General features: G+C 54.0%; 1 protein-coding gene across 2 annotated transcripts; it reads left to right on the plus strand.

Annotated features, from left to right (window-relative positions):
* Nucleotides 1-36: 36 nt before the first annotated feature.
* LOC143986925 (kelch domain-containing protein 3-like) lies at nucleotides 37-17,403 on the plus strand. 2 transcript variants are annotated; one of them, XM_077485334.1, is made up of 11 exons: nucleotides 37-121; nucleotides 4,880-5,088; nucleotides 5,153-5,317; nucleotides 5,389-5,504; nucleotides 7,409-7,480; nucleotides 7,567-7,780; nucleotides 10,726-10,812; nucleotides 12,384-12,492; nucleotides 13,108-13,181; nucleotides 13,952-14,087; nucleotides 17,001-17,403. In XM_077485334.1, the coding sequence occupies exons 2-10, from the start codon at nucleotides 4,935-4,937 to the stop codon at nucleotides 14,059-14,061; spliced, it is 1,101 nt and encodes a 366-aa protein (XP_077341460.1). In that variant the 5' UTR covers nucleotides 37-121; nucleotides 4,880-4,934; the 3' UTR covers nucleotides 14,062-14,087; nucleotides 17,001-17,403. The 2 variants fall into 2 exon arrangements, with proteins under 2 accessions (XP_077341460.1, XP_077341459.1); XM_077485333.1 differs by having other exon boundaries at nucleotides 13,952-14,030.
* The last annotated feature ends 4,979 nt before the right edge of the window (nucleotides 17,404-22,382 follow it).

Consider the following 22,382-nt stretch of genomic DNA (forward strand, 5'->3'; position numbering starts at 1 on the left):
ATAAAAGCGGAAGTTCCGGTTGGCACTTGAAGTGGAAGTTCCGGTGGTGGTTGGAGATGTCAGATGAGACTTCCGGTGGTGGTTGGCGGATATAATAGAGAGGAGAAGTCGGGAGGGGAAGGTGAGTCCGTCCTCAAACTCCCCCCTATATGTATCTGTACTTGCTATCATGTATTCGCTATTCTCCTCCCCCGCCTGGATTGATGGGTCGGGTGGTGGAGAAGGTTGGTGGGTTCGGGTGGTGAAGGTTGGTGGCGATTGATGGGTCGGGTGGTGAAGGTTGGGGGGGGTTGGTGGGTGGTGGAGAAGGTTGGTGGGGATTGGTGGGTCGGGTGGTGGAGGAGAAGGTTGGTGGGTGGTGAAGGGTGGTGGAGAAGAAGGTTTGTGGGTGGTGGAGAAGAAGGTTGGTGGGTTTGGGTGGTGGAGAAGAAGGTTTGTGGGTGGTGAAGGGTGGTGGAGAAGAAGGTTGGTGGGTTTGGGTGGTGGAGAAGAAGGTTTGTGGGTGGTGAAGGGTGGTGGAGAAGAAGGTTGGTGGGTTTGGGTGGTGGAGAAGGTTTGTGGGTGGTGGAGAAGAAGGTTGGTGGGTTTGGGTGGTGGAGAAGGTTTGTGGGTGGTGAAGGTTTGTGGGTGGTGAAGGGTGGTGGAGAAGAAGGTTTGTGGGTGGTGAAGGTTGGTGGGTTTGGGTGGTGGAGAAGAAGGTTGGTGGGTCGGGTGGTGGAGAAGGTTGGTGTGGGGGTTGGTGGGTCGGGTGGTGGAGAAGGTTTGTGGGTGGTGAAGGGTGGTGGAGAAGAAGGTTGGTGGGTTTGGGTGGTGGAGAAGAAGGTTTGTGGGTGGTAAAGGGTGGTGGAGAAGAAGGTTTGTGGGTGGTGAAGGGTGGTGGAGAAGAAGGTTGGTGGGTTTGGGTGGTGGAGAAGAAGGTTGGTGGGTCGGGTGGTGGAGAAGGTTGGTGTGGGGGTTGGTTGGCATGGGGATTGGTGGGTCGGGTGGTGAAGGTTGGTGTGGGGCTTGGTGGGTCGGGTGGGGGTTGGTGGAGAAGGGTGGTGGGCATTGGGTGGTGGAGAAGAAGGTTGGTGGGTTTGGGTGGTGGAGAAGAAGGTTGGTGGGTTTGGGTGGTGGAGAAGGTTGGTGTGGGGATTGGTGGGTCGGGTGGTGGAGAAGGTTGGTGTGGGGATTGGTGGGTCGGGTGGTGGAGGAGAAGGTTGGTGGGTTTGGGTGGTGGAGAAGAAGGTTTGTGGGTGGTGAAGGGTGGTGGGTTTGGGTGGTGGGGAAGAAGGTTGGTGGGTTTGGGTGGTGGAGAAGAAAGTTGGTGGGGATTGGTGGGTCGGGTGGTGGAGAAGGTTGGTGTGGGGATTGGTGGGTTGGGTGGTGGAGAAGGTTGGTGTGGGGATTGGTGGGTCGGGTGGTGAAGGTTGGTGTGGGGGTTGGTGGGTCGGGTGGTGAAGGTTGGTGTGGGGCTTGGTGGGTCTGGTGGGGGTTGGTGGAGAAGGGTGGTGGGCATTGGGTGGTGGAGAAGAAGGTTGGTGGGTTTGGGTGGTGGAGAAGAAGGTTGGTGGGTTTGGGTGGTGGAGAAGAAAGTTGGTGGGGATTGGTGGGTCGGGTGGTGGAGAAGGTTGGTGTGGGGATTGGTGGGTCGGGTGGTGGAGAAGGTTGGTGGGTGGTGAAGGTGGGTTGGTGGGTCGGGTGGTGGAGAAGGTTGGTGTGGGGGTTGGTTGGTGTGAGGGTTGGTGGGTCGGGTGGTGGAGAAGGTTGGTGTGGGGGTTGGTGGGTCGGGTGGTGGAGAAGAAGGTTTGTGGGTGGTGAAGGGTGGTGGAGAAGAAGGTTGGTGGGTTTGGGTGGTGGAGAAGGTTTGTGGGTGGTGAAGGGTGGTGGAGAAGAAGGTTTGTGGGTGGTGAAGGGTGGTGGAGAAGAAGGTTGGTGGGTTTGGGTGGTGGAGAAGAAGGTTGGTGGGTCGGGTGGTGGAGAAGGTTGGTGTGGGGGTTGGTGGGTCGGGTGGTGGAGAAGGTTGGTGTGGGGGTTGGTGGGTCGGGTGGTGGAGAAGAAGGTTGGTGGGTGGTGGAGAAGAAGGTTGGTGGGTCGGGTGGTGGAGAAGGTTGGTGGGTCGGGTGGTGGAGAAGGTTGGTGTGGGGATTGGTGGGTTGGGTGGTGGAGAAGGTTGGTGTGGGGGTTGGTGGGTCGGGTGGTGGAGGAGAAGGTTGGTGGGTGGTGAAGGGTGGTGGAGAAGAAGGTTTGTGGGTGGTGAAGGGTGGTGGAGAAGAAGGTTTGTGGGTGGTGAAGGGTGGTGGAGAAGAAGGTTTGTGGGTTTGGGTGGTGGAGAAGAAGGTTTGTGGGTTTGGGTGGTGGAGAAGAAGGTTGGTGGGTTTGGGTGGTGGAGAAGAAGGTTGGTGGGTCGGGTGGTGGAGAAGGTTGGTGTGGGGGTTGGTGGGTCGGGTGGTGGAGAAGGTTGGTGTGGGGGTTGGTGGGTCGGGTGGTGGAGAAGGTTGGTGTGGGGGTTGGTGGGTCGGGTGGTGGAGGAGAAGGTTGGTGGGTTTGGGTGGTGGAGAAGAAGGTTTGTGGGTGGTAAAGGGTGGTGGAGAAGAAGGTTTGTGGGTGGTGAAGGGTGGTGGAGAAGAAGGTTGGTGGGTTTGGGTGGTGGAGAAGAAGGTTGGTGGGTCGGGTGGTGGAGAAGGTTGGTGTGGGGGTTGGTTGGCATGGGGATTGGTGGGTCGGGTGGTGAAGGTTGGTGTGGGGCTTGGTGGGTCGGGTGGGGGTTGGTGGAGAAGGGTGGTGGGCATTGGGTGGTGGAGAAGAAGGTTGGTGGGTTTGGGTGGTGGAGAAGAAGGTTGGTGGGTTTGGGTGGTGGAGAAGGTTGGTGTGGGGATTGGTGGGTCGGGTGGTGGAGAAGGTTGGTGTGGGGATTGGTGGGTCGGGTGGTGGAGGAGAAGGTTGGTGGGTTTGGGTGGTGGAGAAGAAGGTTTGTGGGTGGTGAAGGGTGGTGGGTTTGGGTGGTGGGGAAGAAGGTTGGTGGGTTTGGGTGGTGGAGAAGAAAGTTGGTGGGGATTGGTGGGTCGGGTGGTGGAGAAGGTTGGTGTGGGGATTGGTGGGTTGGGTGGTGGAGAAGGTTGGTGTGGGGATTGGTGGGTCGGGTGGTGAAGGTTGGTGTGGGGGTTGGTGGGTCGGGTGGTGAAGGTTGGTGTGGGGCTTGGTGGGTCTGGTGGGGGTTGGTGGAGAAGGGTGGTGGGCATTGGGTGGTGGAGAAGAAGGTTGGTGGGTTTGGGTGGTGGAGAAGAAGGTTGGTGGGTTTGGGTGGTGGAGAAGAAAGTTGGTGGGGATTGGTGGGTCGGGTGGTGGAGAAGGTTGGTGTGGGGATTGGTGGGTCGGGTGGTGGAGAAGGTTGGTGGGTGGTGAAGGTGGGTTGGTGGGTCGGGTGGTGGAGAAGGTTGGTGTGGGGGTTGGTTGGTGTGAGGGTTGGTGGGTCGGGTGGTGGAGAAGGTTGGTGGGTCGGGTGGTGGAGAAGGTTGGTGTGGGGATTGGTGGGTCGGGTGGTGAAGGGTGGTGAAGGTTGGTTGGTGGGTCGGGTGGTGAAGGTTGGTGTGGGGGTTGGTTGGTGGGTCGGGTGGGGGTTGGTGGAGAAGGTTGGTGGGTTTGGGTGGTGGAGAAGAAGGTTTGTGGGTGGTGAAGGGTGGTGGGTTTGGGTGGTGGGGAAGAAGGTTGGTGGGTTTGGGTGGTGGAGAAGAAAGTTGGTGGGGATTGGTGGGTCGGGTGGTGGAGAAGGTTGGTGTGGGGATTGGTGGGTCGGGTGGTGGAGAAGGTTGGTGTGGGGATTGGTGGGTCGGGTGGTGAAGGGTGGTGAAGGTTGGTTGGTGGGTCGGGTGGTGAAGGTTGGTGTGGGGGTTGGTTGGTGGGTCGGGTGGGGGTTGGTGGAGAAGGTTGGTGGGTTTGGGTGGTGGAGAAGAAGGTTTGTGGGTGGTGAAGGGTGGTGGGTTTGGGTGGTGGGGAAGAAGGTTGGTGGGTTTGGGTGGTGGAGAAGAAAGTTGGTGGGGATTGGTGGGTCGGGTGGTGGAGAAGGTTGGTGTGGGGATTGGTGGGTTGGGTGGTGGAGAAGGTTGGTGTGGGGATTGGTGGGTCGGGTGGTGAAGGTTGGTGTGGGGGTTGGTGGGTCGGGTGGTGAAGGTTGGTGTGGGGCTTGGTGGGTCTGGTGGGGGTTGGTGGAGAAGGGTGGTGGGCATTGGGTGGTGGAGAAGAAGGTTGGTGGGTTTGGGTGGTGGAGAAGAAGGTTGGTGGGTTTGGGTGGTGGAGAAGAAAGTTGGTGGGGATTGGTGGGTCGGGTGGTGGAGAAGGTTGGTGTGGGGATTGGTGGGTCGGGTGGTGGAGAAGGTTGGTGGGTGGTGAAGGTGGGTTGGTGGGTCGGGTGGTGGAGAAGGTTGGTGTGGGGGTTGGTTGGTGTGAGGGTTGGTGGGTCGGGTGGTGGAGAAGGTTGGTGGGTCGGGTGGTGGAGAAGGTTGGTGTGGGGATTGGTGGGTCGGGTGGTGAAGGGTGGTGAAGGTTGGTTGGTGGGTCGGGTGGTGAAGGTTGGTGTGGGGGTTGGTTGGTGGGTCGGGTGGGGGTTGGTGGAGAAGGTTGGTGGGTTTGGGTGGTGGAGAAGAAAGTTGGTGGGGATTGGTGGATTGGGTGGTGGAGAAGAAGGTTGGTGGGTCGGGTGGTGGAGAAGGTTGGTGTGGGTGGTGAAGGTTGGTTGGTGGGTCGGGTGGAGAAGGTTGGTGTGGGGGTTGGTGGGTCGGGTGGTGAAGGTTGGTGGGTGGTGAAGGTTGGTTGGTGGGTCGGGTGGGGGTTGGTGGAGAAGGGTGGTGGGCATTGGGTGGTGGAGTACGTTCTCAGTCCCGGTTTTTCCGTCTCTCTTCAGGCTGTGGGGTGCTGACACTTCGGCCCCTCACCTTGCTTCGTTATGCGGTGGGGGGATGCCTCGCTGGACGGTGCACTTGGAGGGGGGTCCTCGGCGGGTGAATCATGCGGCTGTAGCAGTGGGACATCGAGTGTTTTCCTTTGGGGGTTACTGTTCTGAAGAGGACTATGAGACTCTGAGGCAGATCGATGTCCACGTCTTCAATACCGGTATGTGTGCCGTGGTTCCTCCTCCGGTGACCAGACAAGCCTCTGATATCTCCTTTCCTTGCAGTGTCCCTACGTTGGAGAAAATTGCCTCCTGTCATTGGAGGTCAGTCTAAGGTTCCCTACATGAGGTACGGCCACACTGCTGTGCTCATCGATGACATCATCTACATCTGGGGTGGCCGCAATGACACAGAGGGGGCTTGTAATGTCCTCTACGTTTTCCACACAGGTACCACCTATTCCATGTGTGTCTCCCATCCCCCGCTGCCTCCTTACTAACCAGCGGGCTTGTGATTGCAGGCACCGAGCAATGGACAACGCCACGTGTGACGGGCCAGATTCCCGGAGCTCGGGATGGGCACTCCGCCTGTGTCCTGGAGAGAACCATGTATGTCTTTGGAGGATACGAGCAGCTGGTGAGAAGACGGGGATTCAGTACTGAGCACCACAGTCCCTGTGTAGATTTGTATGGGGGGCACATGGTCCCCATACTGGGGAATTAGTATAGGAAGCGTCTGGTGGGAAAATAAACCCCTCTTCTTATAGATTAGCATTGGGCACAAGATGCTCCTATATAGGGGACTATGGTGGGACAAGGTGCTCCGGTATTCTGTATAGAGGACATGATGCTCCAGTATGCTGTAGGTATGGGGGACTATGGTGGGGACACGGCGCTGTAGGTATGAGAGTTTATGGGGGGGGGGGGACACGGTGCTGTAGGTAGGTGTGGGGACACGGTACTGTAAATATGAGGGACTATGGTGGGGACGCAGCGCTGTAGGTAGGTGTGGGGGAACTATGGTGGGGGACACGGTGCTGTAGCTAGGTGTTGGCACTATGATGGGGACATGGCACTGTAGGTAGGTGTGGGGACATGGTGCTGTAGGTATGAGGGACTATGGTGGGGACATGGTGCTGTAGATATGAGGGACTATGGTGGGGACACGGTGCTGTAGGTATGGGGGGATGGGACACGGTGCTGTAGGTAGGTTAGAGGGACTATGGTGGGGACATGTTGCTGTAGGTATGGGGGACTATGGTGGGGACATGGTGCTGTAGGTATGAGGGATTATGGGGGGACACGGTGCTGTAGGTAGGTGTGGGGACACTGCTGTAAGTATGAGGGACTATGGTGGGGACACTGCGCTGTAGGTAGGTATGGGGGACTATGGTGGGGACGCGGCGCTGTTGGTAGGTGTGGGGGACTATGGGGGGGATGCGGCGCTGTAGGTATGAGGGATTATGGGGGGACACTGCTGTAGGTATGAGGGACTATGATGGGGACACTGCGCTGTAGGTAGGTGTGGGGGACACTGCGCTGTAGGTAGGTATGGGGGACTATGGTGGGGACGCGGCGCTGTAGGTAGGTGTGGGGGACTATGGTGGGGACGCGGCGCTGTAGGTAGGTGTGGGGGACTACGGTGGGGACGCGGCGCTGTAGGTAGGTGTGGGGGACTACGGTGGGGACGCGGCGCTGTAGGTAGGTGTGGGGGACTACGGTGGGGACGCGGCGCTGTAGGTAGATGTGGGGGACTACGGTGGGGACGCGGCGCTGTAGGTAGATGTGGGGGACTACGGTGGGGACGCGGCGCTGTAGGTAGATGTGGGGGACTACGGTGGGGACGCGGCGCTGTAGGTAGATGTGGGGGATTACGGTGGGGACGCGGCGCTGTAGGTAGGTGTGGGGGACACGGTGCTGTAGGTGTGGGGTGGGGGACACGGCGCTGTAGGTAGGTATGGGCACTATGGTGGGGGACACGGCTCTGTAGGTAGGTATGGGGGGGACACGGTGCTGTAGGTAGGTTAGAGGGACTATGGTGGGGACACGGCGCTGTAGGTAGGTGTGGGGACACGGCGCTGTAGGTAGGTGTGGGAGGGCACAGCGCTGTAGGTAGGTATGGAACTATGGTGGGCACGCGGCGCTGTAGGTAGGTATGGGACTATGGTGGGGACGCGACGCTGTAGGTAGGTATGAGGGATTATGGTGGGGACGCGGCACTGTAGGTAGGTGTGGGCACTATGGTGGGGGACGTGGCGCTGTAGGTATGGGGGGGGGGACATGGTGCTGTAGGTATGGCGGGGGACACGGCACTGTAGGTAGGTATGGGCACTATGGGGGGGGGGACATGGCAGTGGCAGTTACAGCGGTGCTGTAGGTAGGTTAGAGGGACTATGGTGGGGACACGGTGCTGTAGGCAGGTATTGGGGGGGGGGGGGGGGCACGGTGCTGTAGGTAGGTATTGGGGGGGGGGGGGGGGCACGGTGCTGTAGGTAGGTATGATCTCTGTGTGGTGATCGCTGTCCATCTTCTCTCCCTCAGGCTGACTGCTTCTCCAATGATATTCATAAACTGGACACCAAATCCATGAGTTGGGCGTTGGTGAAGGCCAAAGTGAGTATAAGGGGGCGGAGCCTACCCAGCATTCTTACCGGAGTTGAAGAGAAATGTGGTGTTCTGATTGGTTGGCCTGTCTGTAGGGCGCCCCGGCTCGCTGGAGAGATTTCCACTCGGCCACTGTGATTGGTCACAAGATGTACGTATTTGGCGGCCGTGCAGATCGCTCCGGACCGTTCCATTCCAATAATGAGATCTACTGCAACCGCATCCGAGTGTTCGACATGATGATCGAGAGCTGGCTGGAGGCGGCTCAGTCCACAGCGCCCCCCGAAGGCAGGAGGAGCCATTCAGCCTGTGAGTGTGCCTCCTAGGAGGGGATTGTAGTTCTGGGTATGAGATGTAGGTGGGCAGGTGTAGGGAAATAAAGGTTAATGTAGGCTGGCAGATGTTGATGGCGGGTGATGTAGGCGGCAGATGTTGGTTGCGGGTGATGTTGATGGCGGGCAGTTGCGGGTGATGTAGGCGGCAGATGTTGATGGCGGGTGGGCAGTTGCAGATGTTGATGGCGGGTGATGTAGGCGGGCAGATGTTGATGGCGGGCAGTTGCGGGTGATGTAGGCGGCAGATGTTCATGGCGGGTGGGCAGTGGCGGGTGATGTAGGCGGGCAGATGATGGCGGGCAGTTGCGGGTGATGGTGGGTAGGCAGTTGCAGGTGATGTAGGTGGGCAGATGTTGATGGCGGGTGATGTAGGCGGCAGATGTTGATGGCGGGTGGGCAGTTGCGGGTGATGTAGGTGGGCAGATGTTGATGGCGGGCAGATGTTGATGGCGGGCAGTTGCGGGTGATGTAGGCGGCAGATGTTGATGGCGGGTGGGCAGTTGCGGGTAATGTAGGCGGGCAGATGTTAATGGTGGGTGGGCAGTTGCGGGTGATGTAGGTGGGCAGATGTTGATGGTGGGTGGGCAGTTGCGGGTGATGTAGGTGGGCAGATGTTGATGGCGGGCAGTTGCAGGTGATGTAGGCGGGCAGATGTTGATGGCGGGTGGGCAGTTGCTGCAGATGTTGATGGCGGGTGGGCAGTTGCGGGTGATGTAGGCGGGCAGATGTTGATGGTGGGTGGGCAGTTGCGGGTGATGTAGGTGGGCAGATGTTGATGGCGGGCAGTTGCAGGTGATGTAGGCGGGCAGATGTTGATGGCGGGTGGGCAGATGTTGATGGCGGGTGGGCAGTTGCTGCAGATGTTGATGGCGGGTGGGCAGTTGCGGGTAATGTAGGTGGGCAGATGTTGATGGCGGGTGATGTAGGGGGGGCAGATGATGGCGGGTGATGGTGGGTAGGCAGTTGAAGGTGATGTAGGTGGGCAGATGTTGATGGTGGGTGGGCAGTTGCTGCAGATGTTGATGGCGGGTGATGTAGGCGGGCAGATGTTGATGGCGGGTGATGTAGGGGGGCAGGTGATGGTGGGTAGGCAGTTGCAGGTGATGTTGATGGCGGGTGGGCAGTTGCTGCAGATGTTGATGGCGGGTGGGCAGTTGCGGGTGATGTAGGTGGGCAGATGTTGATGGCGGGCAGTTGCAGGTGATGTAGGCGCCAGATGTTGATGGTGGGTGGGCAGTTGCGGGTGATGTAGGTGGGCAGATGTTGATGGCGGGCAGGTGATGTAGGCGGGCAGATGTTGATGGCGGGTGGGCAGATGTTGATGGCGGGTGGGCAGTTGCTGCAGATGTTGATGGCGGGTGGGCAGTTGCGGGTGATGTAGGTGGGCAGATGTTGATGGCGGGTGATGTAGGGGGGGCAGATGATGGTGGGTAGGCAGTTGCAGGTGATGTAGGCGGGCAGATGTTGATGGCGGGTGGGCAGATGTTGATGGCGGGTGGGCAGTTGCTGCAGATGTTGATGGCGGGTGGGCAGTTGCGGGTGATGTAGGCGGGCAGATGTTGATGGTGGGTGGGCAGTTGCGGGTGATGTAGGTGGGCAGATGTTGATGGCGGGCAGATGTTGATGGCGGGTGGGCAGATGTTGATGGCGGGTGGGCAGTTGCTGCAGATGTTGATGGCGGGTGGGCAGTTGCGGGTGATGTAGGCGGGCAGATGTTGATGGTGGGTGGGCAGTTGCGGGTGATGTAGGTGGGCAGATGTTGATGGCGGGCAGTTGCAGGTGATGTAGGCGGGCAGATGTTGATGGCGGGTGGGCAGATGTTGATGGCGGGTGGGCAGTTGCTGCAGATGTTGATGGCGGGTGGGCAGTTGCGGGTGATGTAGGCGGGCAGATGTTGATGGCGGGCAGTTGCGGGTGATGTAGGCGGGCAGATGTTGATGGTGGGTGGGCAGTTGCGGGTGATGTAGGTGGGCAGATGTTGATGGCGGGCAGTTGCAGGTGATGTAGGCGCCAGATGTTGATGGTGGGTGGGCAGTTGCGGGTGATGTAGGTGGGCAGATGTTGATGGCGGGCAGGTGATGTAGGCGGGCAGATGTTGATGGCGGGTGGGCAGATGTTGATGGCGGGTGGGCAGTTGCTGCAGATGTTGATGGCGGGTGGGCAGTTGCTGCAGATGTTGATGGCGGGTGGGCAGTTGCTGCAGATGTTGATGGCGGGTGGGCAGTTGCGGGTGATGTAGGTGGGCAGATGTTGATGGCGGGTGATGGTGGGTAGGCAGTTGCAGGTGATGTAGGCGGGCAGATGTTGATGGCGGGTGGGCAGATGTTGATGACGGGTGGGCAGTTGCTGCAGATGTTGATGGCGGGTGGGCAGTTGCGGGTGATGTAGGCGGGCAGATGTTGATGGTGGGTGGGCAGTTGCGGGTGATGTAGGTGGGCAGATGTTGATGGCGGGCAGTTGCAGGTGATGTAGGCGGGCAGATGTTGATGGCGGGTGGGCAGATGTTGATGGCGGGTGGGCAGTTGCTGCAGATGTTGATGGCGGGTGGGCAGTTGCGGGTGATGTAGGTGGGCAGATGTTGATGGCGGGTGATGTAGGGGGGACAGATGATGGCGGGTGATGGTGGGTAGGCAGTTGCAGGTGATGTAGGTGGGCAGATGTTGATGGTGGGTGGGCAGTTGCTGCAGATGTTGATGGCGGGTGATGTAGGCGGGCAGATGTTGATGGCGGGTGGGCAGTTGCGGGAGATGTAGGTGGGCAGATGTTGATGGCGGGTGATGTAGGGGGGCAGATGATGGTGGGTGATGGTGAGTAGGCAGTTGCAGGTGATGTTGATGGCGGGTGGGCAGTTGCGGGTGATGTAGGCGGACCTTCTCTGTATTCCCTCTGGGTTGTACCCTCGGGTTGTCTTTATTTCAGTCTCCTATCAGGGCGAGCTGTATGTGTTCGGCGGATATAACGCCAGACTGAACCGTCACTTCCAGGATCTGTGGAAATACTCCCCAGGTAAGTGTGAGATCCTCACCACTGTATATGTGAGATGTGACTGGAGGGCGGGGCGGGGCGAGGGGGCATTTCTGGAATCGGAGCCTTCCAGATAATCCGGGGCAATCCAAGTCTACTTACCCCTTTCCAAACCCGCACCTGGGCACCCCCCCTCCCCACACCCTGTAATAGGTGACAACTGCATTCAGATTGTCCCCCTTAAAGGGACCACAGCCCAAATAGCAGGGAGATATCGCCCTTCCGGGACCCATCCCTAGCATCATGTCGTCTTCGTCTTCTTCTTCGTCTTCTTCTTGGACCCATCCCTAGCATCATGTCGTCGTCTTCTTCTTCTTCTTCTTCGACCCATCCCTAGCATCATGTCGTCGTCGTCTTCTTCTTCTTCTTCTTCGACCCATCCCTAGCATCATGTCGTCGTCTTCTTCTTCTTCTTCTTCTTCGACCCATCCCTAGCATCATGTCGTCGTCGTCTTCTTCTTCTTCTTCTTCTTCGACCCATCCCTAGCATCATGTCGTTGTCGTCTTCTTCTTCTTCTTCTTCTTCGACCCATCCCTAGCATCATGTCGTCGTCGTCGTCTTCTTCTTCTTCTTCTTCTCTTCGACCCATCCCTAGCATCATGTCGTCGTCGTCTTCTTCTTCTTCTTCTTCTTCGACCCATCCCTAGCATCATGTCGTCGTCGTCTTCTTCTTCTTCTTCTTCTTCGACCCATCCCTAGCATCATGTCGTCGTCGTCTTCTTCTTCTTCTTCTTCTTCGACCCATCCCTAGCATCATGTCGTCGTCGTCTTCTTCTTCTTCTTCTTCTTCGACCCATCCCTAGCATCATGTCGTCGTCGTCTTCTTCTTCTTCTTCTTCTTCGACCCATCCCTAGCATCATGTCGTCGTCGTCTTCTTCTTCTTCTTCTTCTTCGACCCATCCCTAGCATCATGTCGTCGTCTTCTTCTTCTTCTTCTTCGACCCATCCCTAGCATCATGTCGTCGTCTTCTTCTTCTTCTTCTTCGACCCATCCCTAGCATCATGTCGTCGTCTTCTTCTTCTTCTTCTTCGACCCATCCCTAGCATCATGTCGTCGTCTTCTTCTTCTTCTTCTTCTTCGACCCATCCCTAGCATCATGTCGTCTTCTTCTTCTTCTTCTTCTTCTTCTTCTTCTTCTTCTTCTTCTTCTTCTTCTTCTTCTTCTTCTTCTTCTTCTTCTTCTTCTTCTTCTTCTTCTTCTTCTTCTTCTTCTTCTTCTTCTTCTTCTTCTTCTTCTTCTTCTTCTTCTTCTTCTTCTTCTTCTTCTTCTTCTTCTTCTTCTTCTTCTTCTTCTTCTTCTTCTTCTTCTTCTTCTTCTTCTTCTTCTTCTTCTTCTTCTTCTTCTTCTTCTTTTCTTCTTCTTCTTCTTCTTCTTCTTCTAAAAAAAAATTATATATTGTGTGTATTCATCATTTTTTTGTTAATTTTTAAATCTCCTACAGTCATCTTAGGGTTTTGGGAGGGGCGGTCACGGGTTGTGGGTGGGACGTTGGGAGGGGCGGTCACGGGTTGTGGGAGGGGCAGGTTCTGAGCACGTCTTTGTGTTGCAGATTCAGGTCGCTGGCAGCGAGTGGATGTCCAGGGAAAAGGTCCGTGCGCTCGGCGCAGGCAGTGCTGTTGCATTGTGGGTGACAAAATCCTGCTTTTTGGAGGCACCAGGTAAGAAGATTCAGAGATCTATATCACCATTTGCTACACTAAGGAGGGAGCAAATGCAGATCAGGGGTGTGGGGCAGGAGTGTGGATGATGGGTGGGACGGGGGGAGGAGGAGTGGATGATGGGTGGGACTGGGGGGGGGGGGGAGGGGAGCGTGGATGATGGGTGGGACTGGGGGGGGGAGCGTGGATGATGGGTGGGACTGGGGGGGAGCGTGGATGATGGGTGGGACTGGGGGGGGAGCGTGGATGATGGGTGGGACTGGGGGGGGGAGGGGAGCGTGGATGATGGGTGGGACTGGGGGGGGGAGGGGAGCGTGGATGATGGGTGGGACTGGGGGGGGGGGAGGGGGAGCGTGGATGATGGGTGGGACTGGGGGGGGGCGGGAAGGAGGAGCGTGGATGATGGGTGGGACGGGGGGAGGGGGGAGGGGAGCGTGGATGATGGGTGGGACTGGGGGGGGGCGGGAAGGAGGAGCGTGGATGATGGGTGGGACGGGGGGAGGAGGATGAATTATGGGTGTGACAGTTGGTGAGGAGGGATTGGCCAGGTTGTTGTGGTAACAGCAAGAGATGTGATTGGCAGGAGCACAGATGATGATTCTGTCATTTCTTCAGCCCCTCCCAGGATCAGGATCCTCATGATGAGTTCAACCTGACGGATCATTCCGATCTATACATCCTGGACTTCAGTAAGTAGACAGAGACCCTCCCCCGGTCTGTCCTTCTGCTGATCCCTATGTATGGTGTGGGGGGGGGGGGGGTCTGTGATCTCTATGGAAGGATGGGGGAGGGGGGGGGGGTCTGTGATCTCTATGGAAGGATGGGGGAGGGGGGGGTCTGTGATCTCTATGGAAGGATTGGGGGGGGGGGTCTCTTGTGATCTCTATGGAAGGATGGGGGGGGGGGGGTCTCTTGTGATCTCTATGGAAGGATGGGGGGGGGGGGGTCTCTTGTGATCTCTATGGAAGGATTGGGGGGGGGGGGTCTCTTGTGATCTCTATGGAAGGATTGGGGGGGGGGGTCTCTTGTGATCTCTATGGAAGGATTGGGGGGGGGGGTCTCTTGTGGATCTCTATGGAAGGATCGGGGGGGGGGGGGGGGGGGGGCTCTTGTGATCTCTATGGAAGGATCGGGGGGGGGGGGCTCTTGTGATCTCTATGGAAGGATCGGGGAGGGGGGGGGGCTCTTGTGATCTCTATGGAAGGATCGGGGAGGGGGGGGGCTCTTGTGATCTCTATGGAAGAATCGGGGGGGGGGGGGGGCTCTTGTGATCTCTATGGAAGAATCGGGGGGGGGGGGCTCTTGTGATCTCTATGGAAGGATCGGGGGGGGCACTTGTGATCTCTATGGAAGAATCGGGGGGGGGGGGGGCCTCTTGTGATCTCTATGGAAGGATCGGGGGGGGGGCCCTCTTGTGATCTCTATGGGGGGGGGTCTGGTGACTATTTCTCTCTTGCAGATCCCAGTCTGAAGACGCTCTGTAAGCTGGCCGTGTTACATCACAATCTGGACCAATCATGTCTGCCTCATGACATCAGGTGGGAGGAGTTTGAAGATGGGCGAGGGTAGCTGCTGAATCACAAAGGGGTTTGGAGGTGGGTGGGGTTTGGAGGTGGCAGTGGGTGGGGTTTGGAGGTGGATGTGGGCGGGTTCACTTGGTGAAACTAGGAGGGTTTAGGAAGTAGATGTGGGTGGAGACGAACAGAACGTAGATGCTATGGAAATGTAGGCGGGGTTAAAGAGGTGGGTGGAGCTGTGTCAGGGAAAATGTAATTTCTTTGCTCTTAAAAGCACAGAAATCTCTTCTCTAATTCGGGGAAAGCGCCCCCTTCTGTCTCTCCATCAGCTTGGCCTCAGTATATCCTGAGCAAAATGGCCAAGTGACTTTTATTTCTACTAAACACATGGATAATAAGAGGCTGTATATATAGTATATACGGGGGGCTCCTGCGCCATATATAGGAAGTGAAAGGCGCAGTTCTATTCCAATAGGAGGAGTTTCTCTCATTTAGATATGAATAGAATAAAAAATGGTGTTTTCTTCTAAATAAAACTCGGCAGCTACTAAATACTCCAATCTATATCTATAAGAAGGTGTCCTTCTCTACCTCTGGGAGTAGTTTGCTATTTGTTTAATAAAATCGATATTATTTTAATCTACTACACTATGGTGGACTCTCTTCCTTGTGTAGATGCTGATAGTATCCAGGGAGGAATTTGATGGATGACGGTGACGCTAGAGAAGTGTGAAGTCCCCCTCCCCATCTATCTCCCGAATTCAAGTATTCCTTATTAACCTCTTGAGACCCGCGCTATAGCCGAATGACGGCTGCAGCGCGGACCTCCTTTGCCGGGACTACGTCTATTGACATCGTCCCGTGCACGAGCGGCCAGCGTGCCCCCTGAGGGGCGCGCTCTGTGATTGGCGAGTCAATGAGACTCGCCTGATCACCGATCCGAGCAAGGGGTCGATCCCGACCCCTTATCACGTGATCAGCTGTCAGCCAATGACCGCTGATCATGTGACAAAACAGAGCCGGTAATCGGCTATTTTTCCTCCTCCAGCTGACAGCGCGAGGAGAGGAAAAAAAAGCCGATCACCCGCGGCCGTGATCGGGACATCAGTCCCAATCACAGCCAGTGTATCAGCACCCACCTGCCCCCTGCCAGTAACCCCCAGAGCATTAATAAAGTGCCACCCAGCAGTGCCATACATCAGTACCCACAGTGCCACCTATCAGTGCCCACAATCTGCCTCAACAACATTGCTGCACCTCAGTGCCGCCTTATCTGTGCCCATCCGTGCCGCCTTATCTGTGCCCATCCGTGCCGCCTTATCTGTGCCGCCCATCAGTGCCCACCAGTGCCGCCTCATCAGTGCACTTCAATGAAGGAGAAATAATGACATGCTTGCAAAATTTTATAACAAACTATTAAACATGATATTTTTTTTTTATTCTATTCTATTCTATTTATTCTATTTTTTCTCTATTTGTGGGGGAAAAAAATGATAAAAATTCCATTTGGGTACAGTGTTGTATGACCGCGTAAATGTCATTCAAAGTGCATCAGCGCTGAAAGCTGAAAATTGGTCTGGGCAGGAGGGGGGTTTAAGTGGCCAGTAAGCAAGTGGTTAAAGGCTATCTCGCTGTATACCTTACAGCAGTGAGGTAATTACCTGGTGTGGCGGCACTAACACGTGAAAATCGCCTGAACCACGAGAGTTGGTTTGGCACTGTGAACACACAACTGCACTATCTTACTTGGTTGTGATATTTCACCATATTACTCACGATTGGACTATCTATGGGTCACTCTGATTAAACCCAATCGGTTTTTTTTTTTTTTTTTTTTTTTTTTTTTTATATTTTTTTTGCTGTATGCACTTTACCACTTTATATTCTATGTTTTATCACAGCACTATTGCCGCTGATATTTGAATTACTTGTATATTACCTTCAAGTCTTATTCTAATATTTTGATATGCTATGCACAGATGCACTTTGTTCTATTTTTTTTCTTGAGATCATTATTTTAGATTTATTAAGCACGTTTGCACTTTGTTTTTTACACCATTTACACTATTATATCTTTGACACCTTTTTAAGATATAGATTGAGTATTTAGGAGCGCAACACCATTTTTTTTTTATTCTATAAAAAAGATAAGAGGCTGCTGACTTTAGAATCGGCCAATCAGACACTTGTATTCATTCAAAAGAACCAATCACACACACGTATATATTCAAATAGAAATGCAGTAGTGGTGTGTGCAAGCGGTGGTGCGGCGAGCACATGGCTCCGAACACGATTGTGCGCACATTCCCACTGCTACCAATGACGGGAGCCGTACTCCATCATGGCTCAGTGGGCCATAATTTTGTATGGTTATACTATAGTTCCCACGTACACAGATCTGCTTACTTAAGAGTTTAGATGCGGTCGCCATGGAGTGGCCAGTCCCTTGGTGAGGTATAAATAACCTTAAAAGAGCAAACAGATCCGCCGTGTCCATGGGAAGGTTTCCCCAGCCAGTGGTCTTCCAGCAACGTCTGTATGTGCGAATTCCCTTACATGAGTGTATTGCAACAAAACTGACACTGGTGGGCGCCTGACAACATACATTAATAAAAATGTCCACAACAAGCTGGTTGGTAGGAGTGTGGATGTGGTCAGTAACCATAACTAGAAGGGATCTGGAGATGGGTGTGGTCAGTATATAGAATTTGATGTGGTGGGGGTGGCCAGTAGGCAGGATTAAAGTGGGATTAGTTGGATCTAGGAGTAATCTAGAAATGGGTGGGGCCAACAGCTGGAACTATGGGTGGAGCCAGTGGGATGAATTAGGATGGGCCTGTTGGTGGGTTAGATCAGTAGGAGGGAGCTGTAGGTGGGAGAGGTCAGTAGACAGAAGTAGGAGAGGTTTGTGGGTGGGGTCATTAGAAGTGGGAGGAGTCAGGGTTAACACTGGGTGCATGATGTCCTCCTTCTCACTGTTCTTTCCTTCAGGTGGGAGCTCTTGGCTATGACAACAAACAGCACTATCAGCCGCCCCCTACCGTCGTACCATGGATAGGAGGAGGAAGTGGCGCCCCCTACCGTCGTACCATGGATAGGAGGAGGAAGTGGCACCCCCTACCGTCGTACCATGGATCGGAGGAGGAAGTGGCGCCCCCTACCGTCGTACCATGCATCGGAGGAGGAAGTGGCGCCCCCTACCGTCGGACCATGGATCGGAGGAGGAAGTCTTCGCACACACAGGGTCCTGCTCTCACACTTGCTGCCTTTTTCTGCGTCTGCACTCAGTGTTATTATATCCGTGGGTCTCCAGAGAGATTTTTATAATGTTATTATTACCCCGAGAGGCGGGGCTGAGATGTATCATTTCAGTAATAAAATCACTTGAATCATACGGAGTGTTCTGACTGTTTATAAGTGTGGCCCCGATATCCGATGGAGGATACACCAGCTACAACCATTGCATATATTCTGCAGGGGTGGGGGCTTCATTCTACAGTGGGGGGGGGGGACAGAGAGATGGAGGGGGGAGGGACAGAGGGGTGTGTGACGGAGAGGGGTGGAGGGGAAGAGAGGGACAGAGACAAGGGTGGGGGCCTAGAGGGGTGTGTGACGGAGAGGGTTGGGGGTAAGAGAAGGGACGGGGAGAGGGACACAGAGAGAGAGGGGTGGGGGTAAGAGGGGAGAGGGACAGAGAGAGAGGGTTGGGGGTAAGAGAGGGAGAGAGAGAGGGGTGGGGGTAAGGGGGGAGGGACAGAGAGGGGTGGGGGAGGAAGAGAGGGACAGAGAGGAGGGGTGGGGGGAAGAGAGGGACAGAAAGAGGGGTGGGGGGGAAGAGCGGGGAGAGGGACAGAGAGGGGTGGGGGGAGAGTGACAGAGAGAGGGGTGGGGGTAAGAGAGGGGAGAGGGACAGAGAGCGAGGGGTGGGGGTAAGGGGGGGAGGGACAGAGAGGGGTGGGGGAGGAAGAGAGGGACAGAGAGAGAGGTGGGGGAGGAAGAGAGGGACAGAGAGAGAGGTGGGGGAAGAGAGGGGAAAAGGACAGAGAAAGGGATGGGAGGGGGGACAGAGAGAGGGAAGGGGGGACAAGGAGAGAGGGGGGACAAAGAGAGGGGGAGGGGGGGGGGACACTGACTGGGGACAGAACATAACCAAAAGAAAATTCTAAAAAATTGACTCTTATTGAAAAAAAAAAAAAAAAGTTTAACTGGGATTTTATGTATATCTAGTTTATCAGGTATACAGTGAAACAGAAGCTGTTAATACAATAAGTCGTACAGCAGAAATATAATGAGTTCAGAACTCGGCCAACTGAGCCTCTTATTAGGTCACTCCTGCAATGGCGGGGGAGGTAAAGTTCCGACCCAGTAAAGTCGGCCTCTGGTAAAGTGGTGTGTGGGTTTTTTTTTTTTTTTTTTTTTTTTTTTGCATACTGTAACCATAGTAACACCGTACTAATCTGAGGAGATGATCAGGATCTTTTTATTTTACACTTTATGATTACCTAAAAAAATATATAATATTCAGAAAACAATATGTAGCACTGACTCCTGAAGGAGCCGCTGATTTGATTTGGGCCTGCACTCTAGTAACAACACCCCACTAACTTGGCTCTATCCCCTTGACACAGCTGTGGTGCAATACAGTACAATATAATACAGTGCAAGGTACATGTAGTATAACCTCAGGATCCACTGGCTCCACCTGCTGGGAGAAAACAGTACGCCACACAACTGGATGCTTAACCACTTCAGCCCCGGACCAATTGTCACCCTAAGGACCAGAGGTCTTTTTCCAATTTCGCACTGCGCTGCTTTAACTGGTAATTGCGCGGTCATGCAATGTTGTACCCAAACGAAATTTGCGTCCTTTTCTTCCCACAAATAGAGCTTTCTTTTGATGGTATTTGATTGCCTCTGCGATTTTTATTTTTTGCGATATAAATGGAAAAAGACCGAAAATTTTGAGAAAAAAATATATTTTCTACTTTTTGTTATAAGAAAAATTGAATAAACTCAATTTTAGTCATACATTTAGGGCAAAATGTATTCAGCCACATGTCTTTAGTAAATAAAAATGTCAATAAGCGAATATTTATTGCTTTGCGCAAAAGTTATAGCGTCTACAAACTAGAGTACATTTTCTGGAATTTACACAGCTTTTAATTTATGACTGCCTATCTCATTTCTTGAGGTGCTAAAATGGCAGGGCAGTACAAACCCCCCCCCCCCCCCCCAAATGACCCCATTTTGGAAAGTAGACACCCCAAGGAAATTGCTGAGGGGCATGTTGAGCCCATTGAATATTTTTTTTTTTGTCCCAAGTGATTGAATAACGACACAAAAAAAAAAGTTTACAAAAAGTTGTCACTAAATGATATATTGCTCACACATGCCATAGTTATATGTGGAATTGCACCCCAAAATATATTCTGCTGCTTCTCCTGAGTACGGGGATACCACATATGTGGGACTTTTTGGGAGTCTAGCCGCGTACGGCACCCCGAAAACCAATCACTGCCTTCAGAGTTTCTAAGGGTGCAAATTTTTGATTTCACTCCTCACTACTTATCACAGCTTCGAAGGCCATAAAATGCCAAAATAGCACAAAACCCCCCCAAATGACCCCATTTTGGAAAGTAGACACCCCAAGCTATTTACTGAGAGGCATGTTGAGTCCATGAGATATTTCAGGCGATCGGGGAGGGTTTGTGTGCCTACGTGTTAGTGTAGTGTTGGTGCACTTACTTTCACTTCTCCTCGTAGTCAGGTCAAAAAGACCGCCCCGAGGAGAATGACATCACTTCCTCCCTGCCTGTGTTTACTATACACAGTGGGAGGAAGCTTCTCATTCGCCAGGAGCGATGGAGAGGGGGTGGCCAGAAACCAATGGCCATCCCCTCATCCCGGATTGCTCCTGCAGAGAAACGGACCACCGCATCCAGCGGGAGGGGGTCTGATCGGACCCCCCACCCGCTGGAAGGCAAGCACATACATGTACGTGCTTGTGCCTGTACATGCCATTGTGATGACGTACATTGGCATGCGGCGGTCCTTAAGTGGTTAAACAATAGTGTATTTTACTGCAAAAATATTCAAAGAGGTGATTACAGTAATTGTACTGTCATCCCAACATAGGATGACAGTACAATGGAATTCAATATACATATAGATAAATATCCGGGAGCTCCCATTACTTTTTTAAGCGATGTGTGAGATCTCACTTAAAGTACTTGGTCTTTGGTCTTCTTGTCTTCGCTAGCCAAAATAATTCCTTGTGATTTGTAATCCACAGGTTAAAGTAAGTTAAGCTAAGGTAAAGGTGTTCCTGATATAACTTCAGTACTTCTACTACAAGCCTTGGGATGTCAGAGTAGGTAGGCCTCAAGCCTACTCAGTGTCAGTTGCTCTGCTCCTCCTCCTTGGAACTATAAATCCCAGTGAGGGCTGTGTATGAGTCTAACTGCGTGTGAACGTTAACAAACTGTGGGCCGTGACCCACTCACCAACTAGATCGGAGCTCCGTGTAGTAGCTTTGGTCCGGTGACTGCATCTTGCTTCTCCGTCAGCTGGGCCTGTCGCTCTGTTCAGCTGGGTGAGCCCGGTCCTCTGATGCTCAAACGAGTGTCTCTGGATCTCTCCAATCCGGTCACTGTCTCTCTGGTACCCAAACAAGCGAGATTTGCATTCTGCAAAGGCTGTGGGCCCTGCCTCCGGGAGGACCTTCACACAGATCCTCACAGGCTAGCCATGCGATCCCCAGAGACCTAAAATGGCCGCTCAGGGTCCTTTTATGTCCTACCCAGCATGCACTGCCAGAGAAAGTGTTCATGGGTAGGTCATCAAGCCTCCTGGGTAAAAGGGTAAAAGGGTCAACCTTCTGATCAAAATAACAGTCACTTCCTGTATATCTCAAACCTTTTGCTATGATTAAGCACTACAGCTAGTGTGAAACGTCAGCAATTTTTCCTTGTTTGCTGAGCTTTGATGTGATTTTCCAATAAAAGAAAGTTGCTTTCTAAAGAGTGCGGCAGTCCAGAGCTTGTTTTTCGTCTGTTGCTAGTGGTAATAGCCAGCATCTGTGGCTTCCCAGCCGAAGAGAACAGTTCACAGCCTGCATGTGTGCTCCTGGAGCGGTGAGATCCCTCCTCCTTCATTCTAAAAAAAAACCTTGACCTGTCACTTCTGGTGTGACTGTGTCACCAAACAGCTGTTCGCGCAGCTTCACTGCGCATGCGCAGACTATTTTTGGTCGAGAAAAATTATAGACTCGGGCAGGCGGAGGCGGTGCTAGTTGCTTAATTACATCATCGGCAGCCCCGCCCCTAACACACCCCTAGCCTGCTCTGGAGAAGGGTGGCACGCCTCATGCACTGTGTGTGTATGGGTGGTCGAGATAAAAACAGCTGCACCCCCCCATCATATGCAGCCACTTCTGCCCCCCATAGATGCCCATAGATGTATTTTTAACAATGAAATAAACAGAAAAATAACATAAATATGATAAAATATAAACAGCAAACAGAACAGAGGGGTCAGTCGTGTAGTGGGAGCACATCCATGTATCCATGTAGTGGGAGCACCCTAGGGGAGAAGGGTGTCCCCGTCCTCAGGGGAGAGAAGGGTGTCCCCGTCCTCAGGGGAGAGAAAGGTGCCCCCGTCCTCAGGGGAGAAGGGTGTCCCCGTCCTCAAGAGAGAAGGGTGTCCCCGTCCTCAGGGGAGAGAAGGGTGTCCCTGTCCTCAGGGGAGAGAAGGGTGTCCCCGTCCTCAGGGGAGAGAAGGGTGTCCCCGTCCTCAGGGGAGAGAAGGGTGTCCCCGTCCTCAGGGGAGAGAAGGGTGTCCCCGTCCTCAGGGGAGAGAAGGGTGTCCCTGTCCTCAGGGGAGAGAAGGGTGTCCCCGTCCTCAAGAGAGAAGGAGGGCAGGTAAGCCCATCCTAAATACTCACATAAAATGCAAATAAGGTGAAACAAGTGTAAAAGCCAGGGCCAGCAGGAATGTCCATCCCGGGAGCTGAGGCATGATGGGGCTGCGCGCTATTGGGGCACATACAAAAAGCCCCCCTGAAACATAGAGACTTGGGTTGATGGTATTCATGGTGAGACAAGACGCTACGCCAGTAATAACTGCCTAAAAGTAAAAAGATGTATAATCAATATATCGAATTATACCAAAAAATCTAAAGATATCTATCTATTGGTAGTATTTGGGGACCGAAAAACTGTGGATGTGATTATCCCTTTCATGACTAAGGCCGCGTACACACGGGCGGACTGTCTGACGGACTTGGTCCGCTGAAACGTGTTTCAGCGGACAGTCCGCTCGTGTGTGGGCTTCAGCGGACTTTTTCAGCGGACAGTCTGGCGGACTAAGTCTTTC

Source organism: Lithobates pipiens, unplaced genomic scaffold (assembly GCF_037356315.1).
Source record: "Lithobates pipiens isolate NorthernLeopardFrog02 unplaced genomic scaffold, aLitPip1_a1.2 Scaffold_18, whole genome shotgun sequence".
Classification (NCBI taxonomy): Eukaryota; Metazoa; Chordata; class Amphibia; order Anura; family Ranidae; genus Lithobates; species Lithobates pipiens.

What these genes read in the sequence shown, in the direction of transcription:
- LOC143986925 (XM_077485333.1), top strand. Translation starts at nt 4,935, where the DNA reads ATGCCTCGCTGGACGGTGCACTTGGAGGGGGGTCCTCGGCGGGTGAAT. An exon ending in CCTCTACGTTTTCCACACAG is followed by an intron (nt 5,318 to 5,388) that starts GTACCACCTATT and finishes TTGTGATTGCAG; the next exon opens with GCACCGAGCAATGGACAACG. An exon ending in TCTGTGGAAATACTCCCCAG is followed by an intron (nt 10,813 to 12,383) that starts GTAAGTGTGAGA and finishes TTTGTGTTGCAG; the next exon opens with ATTCAGGTCGCTGGCAGCGA.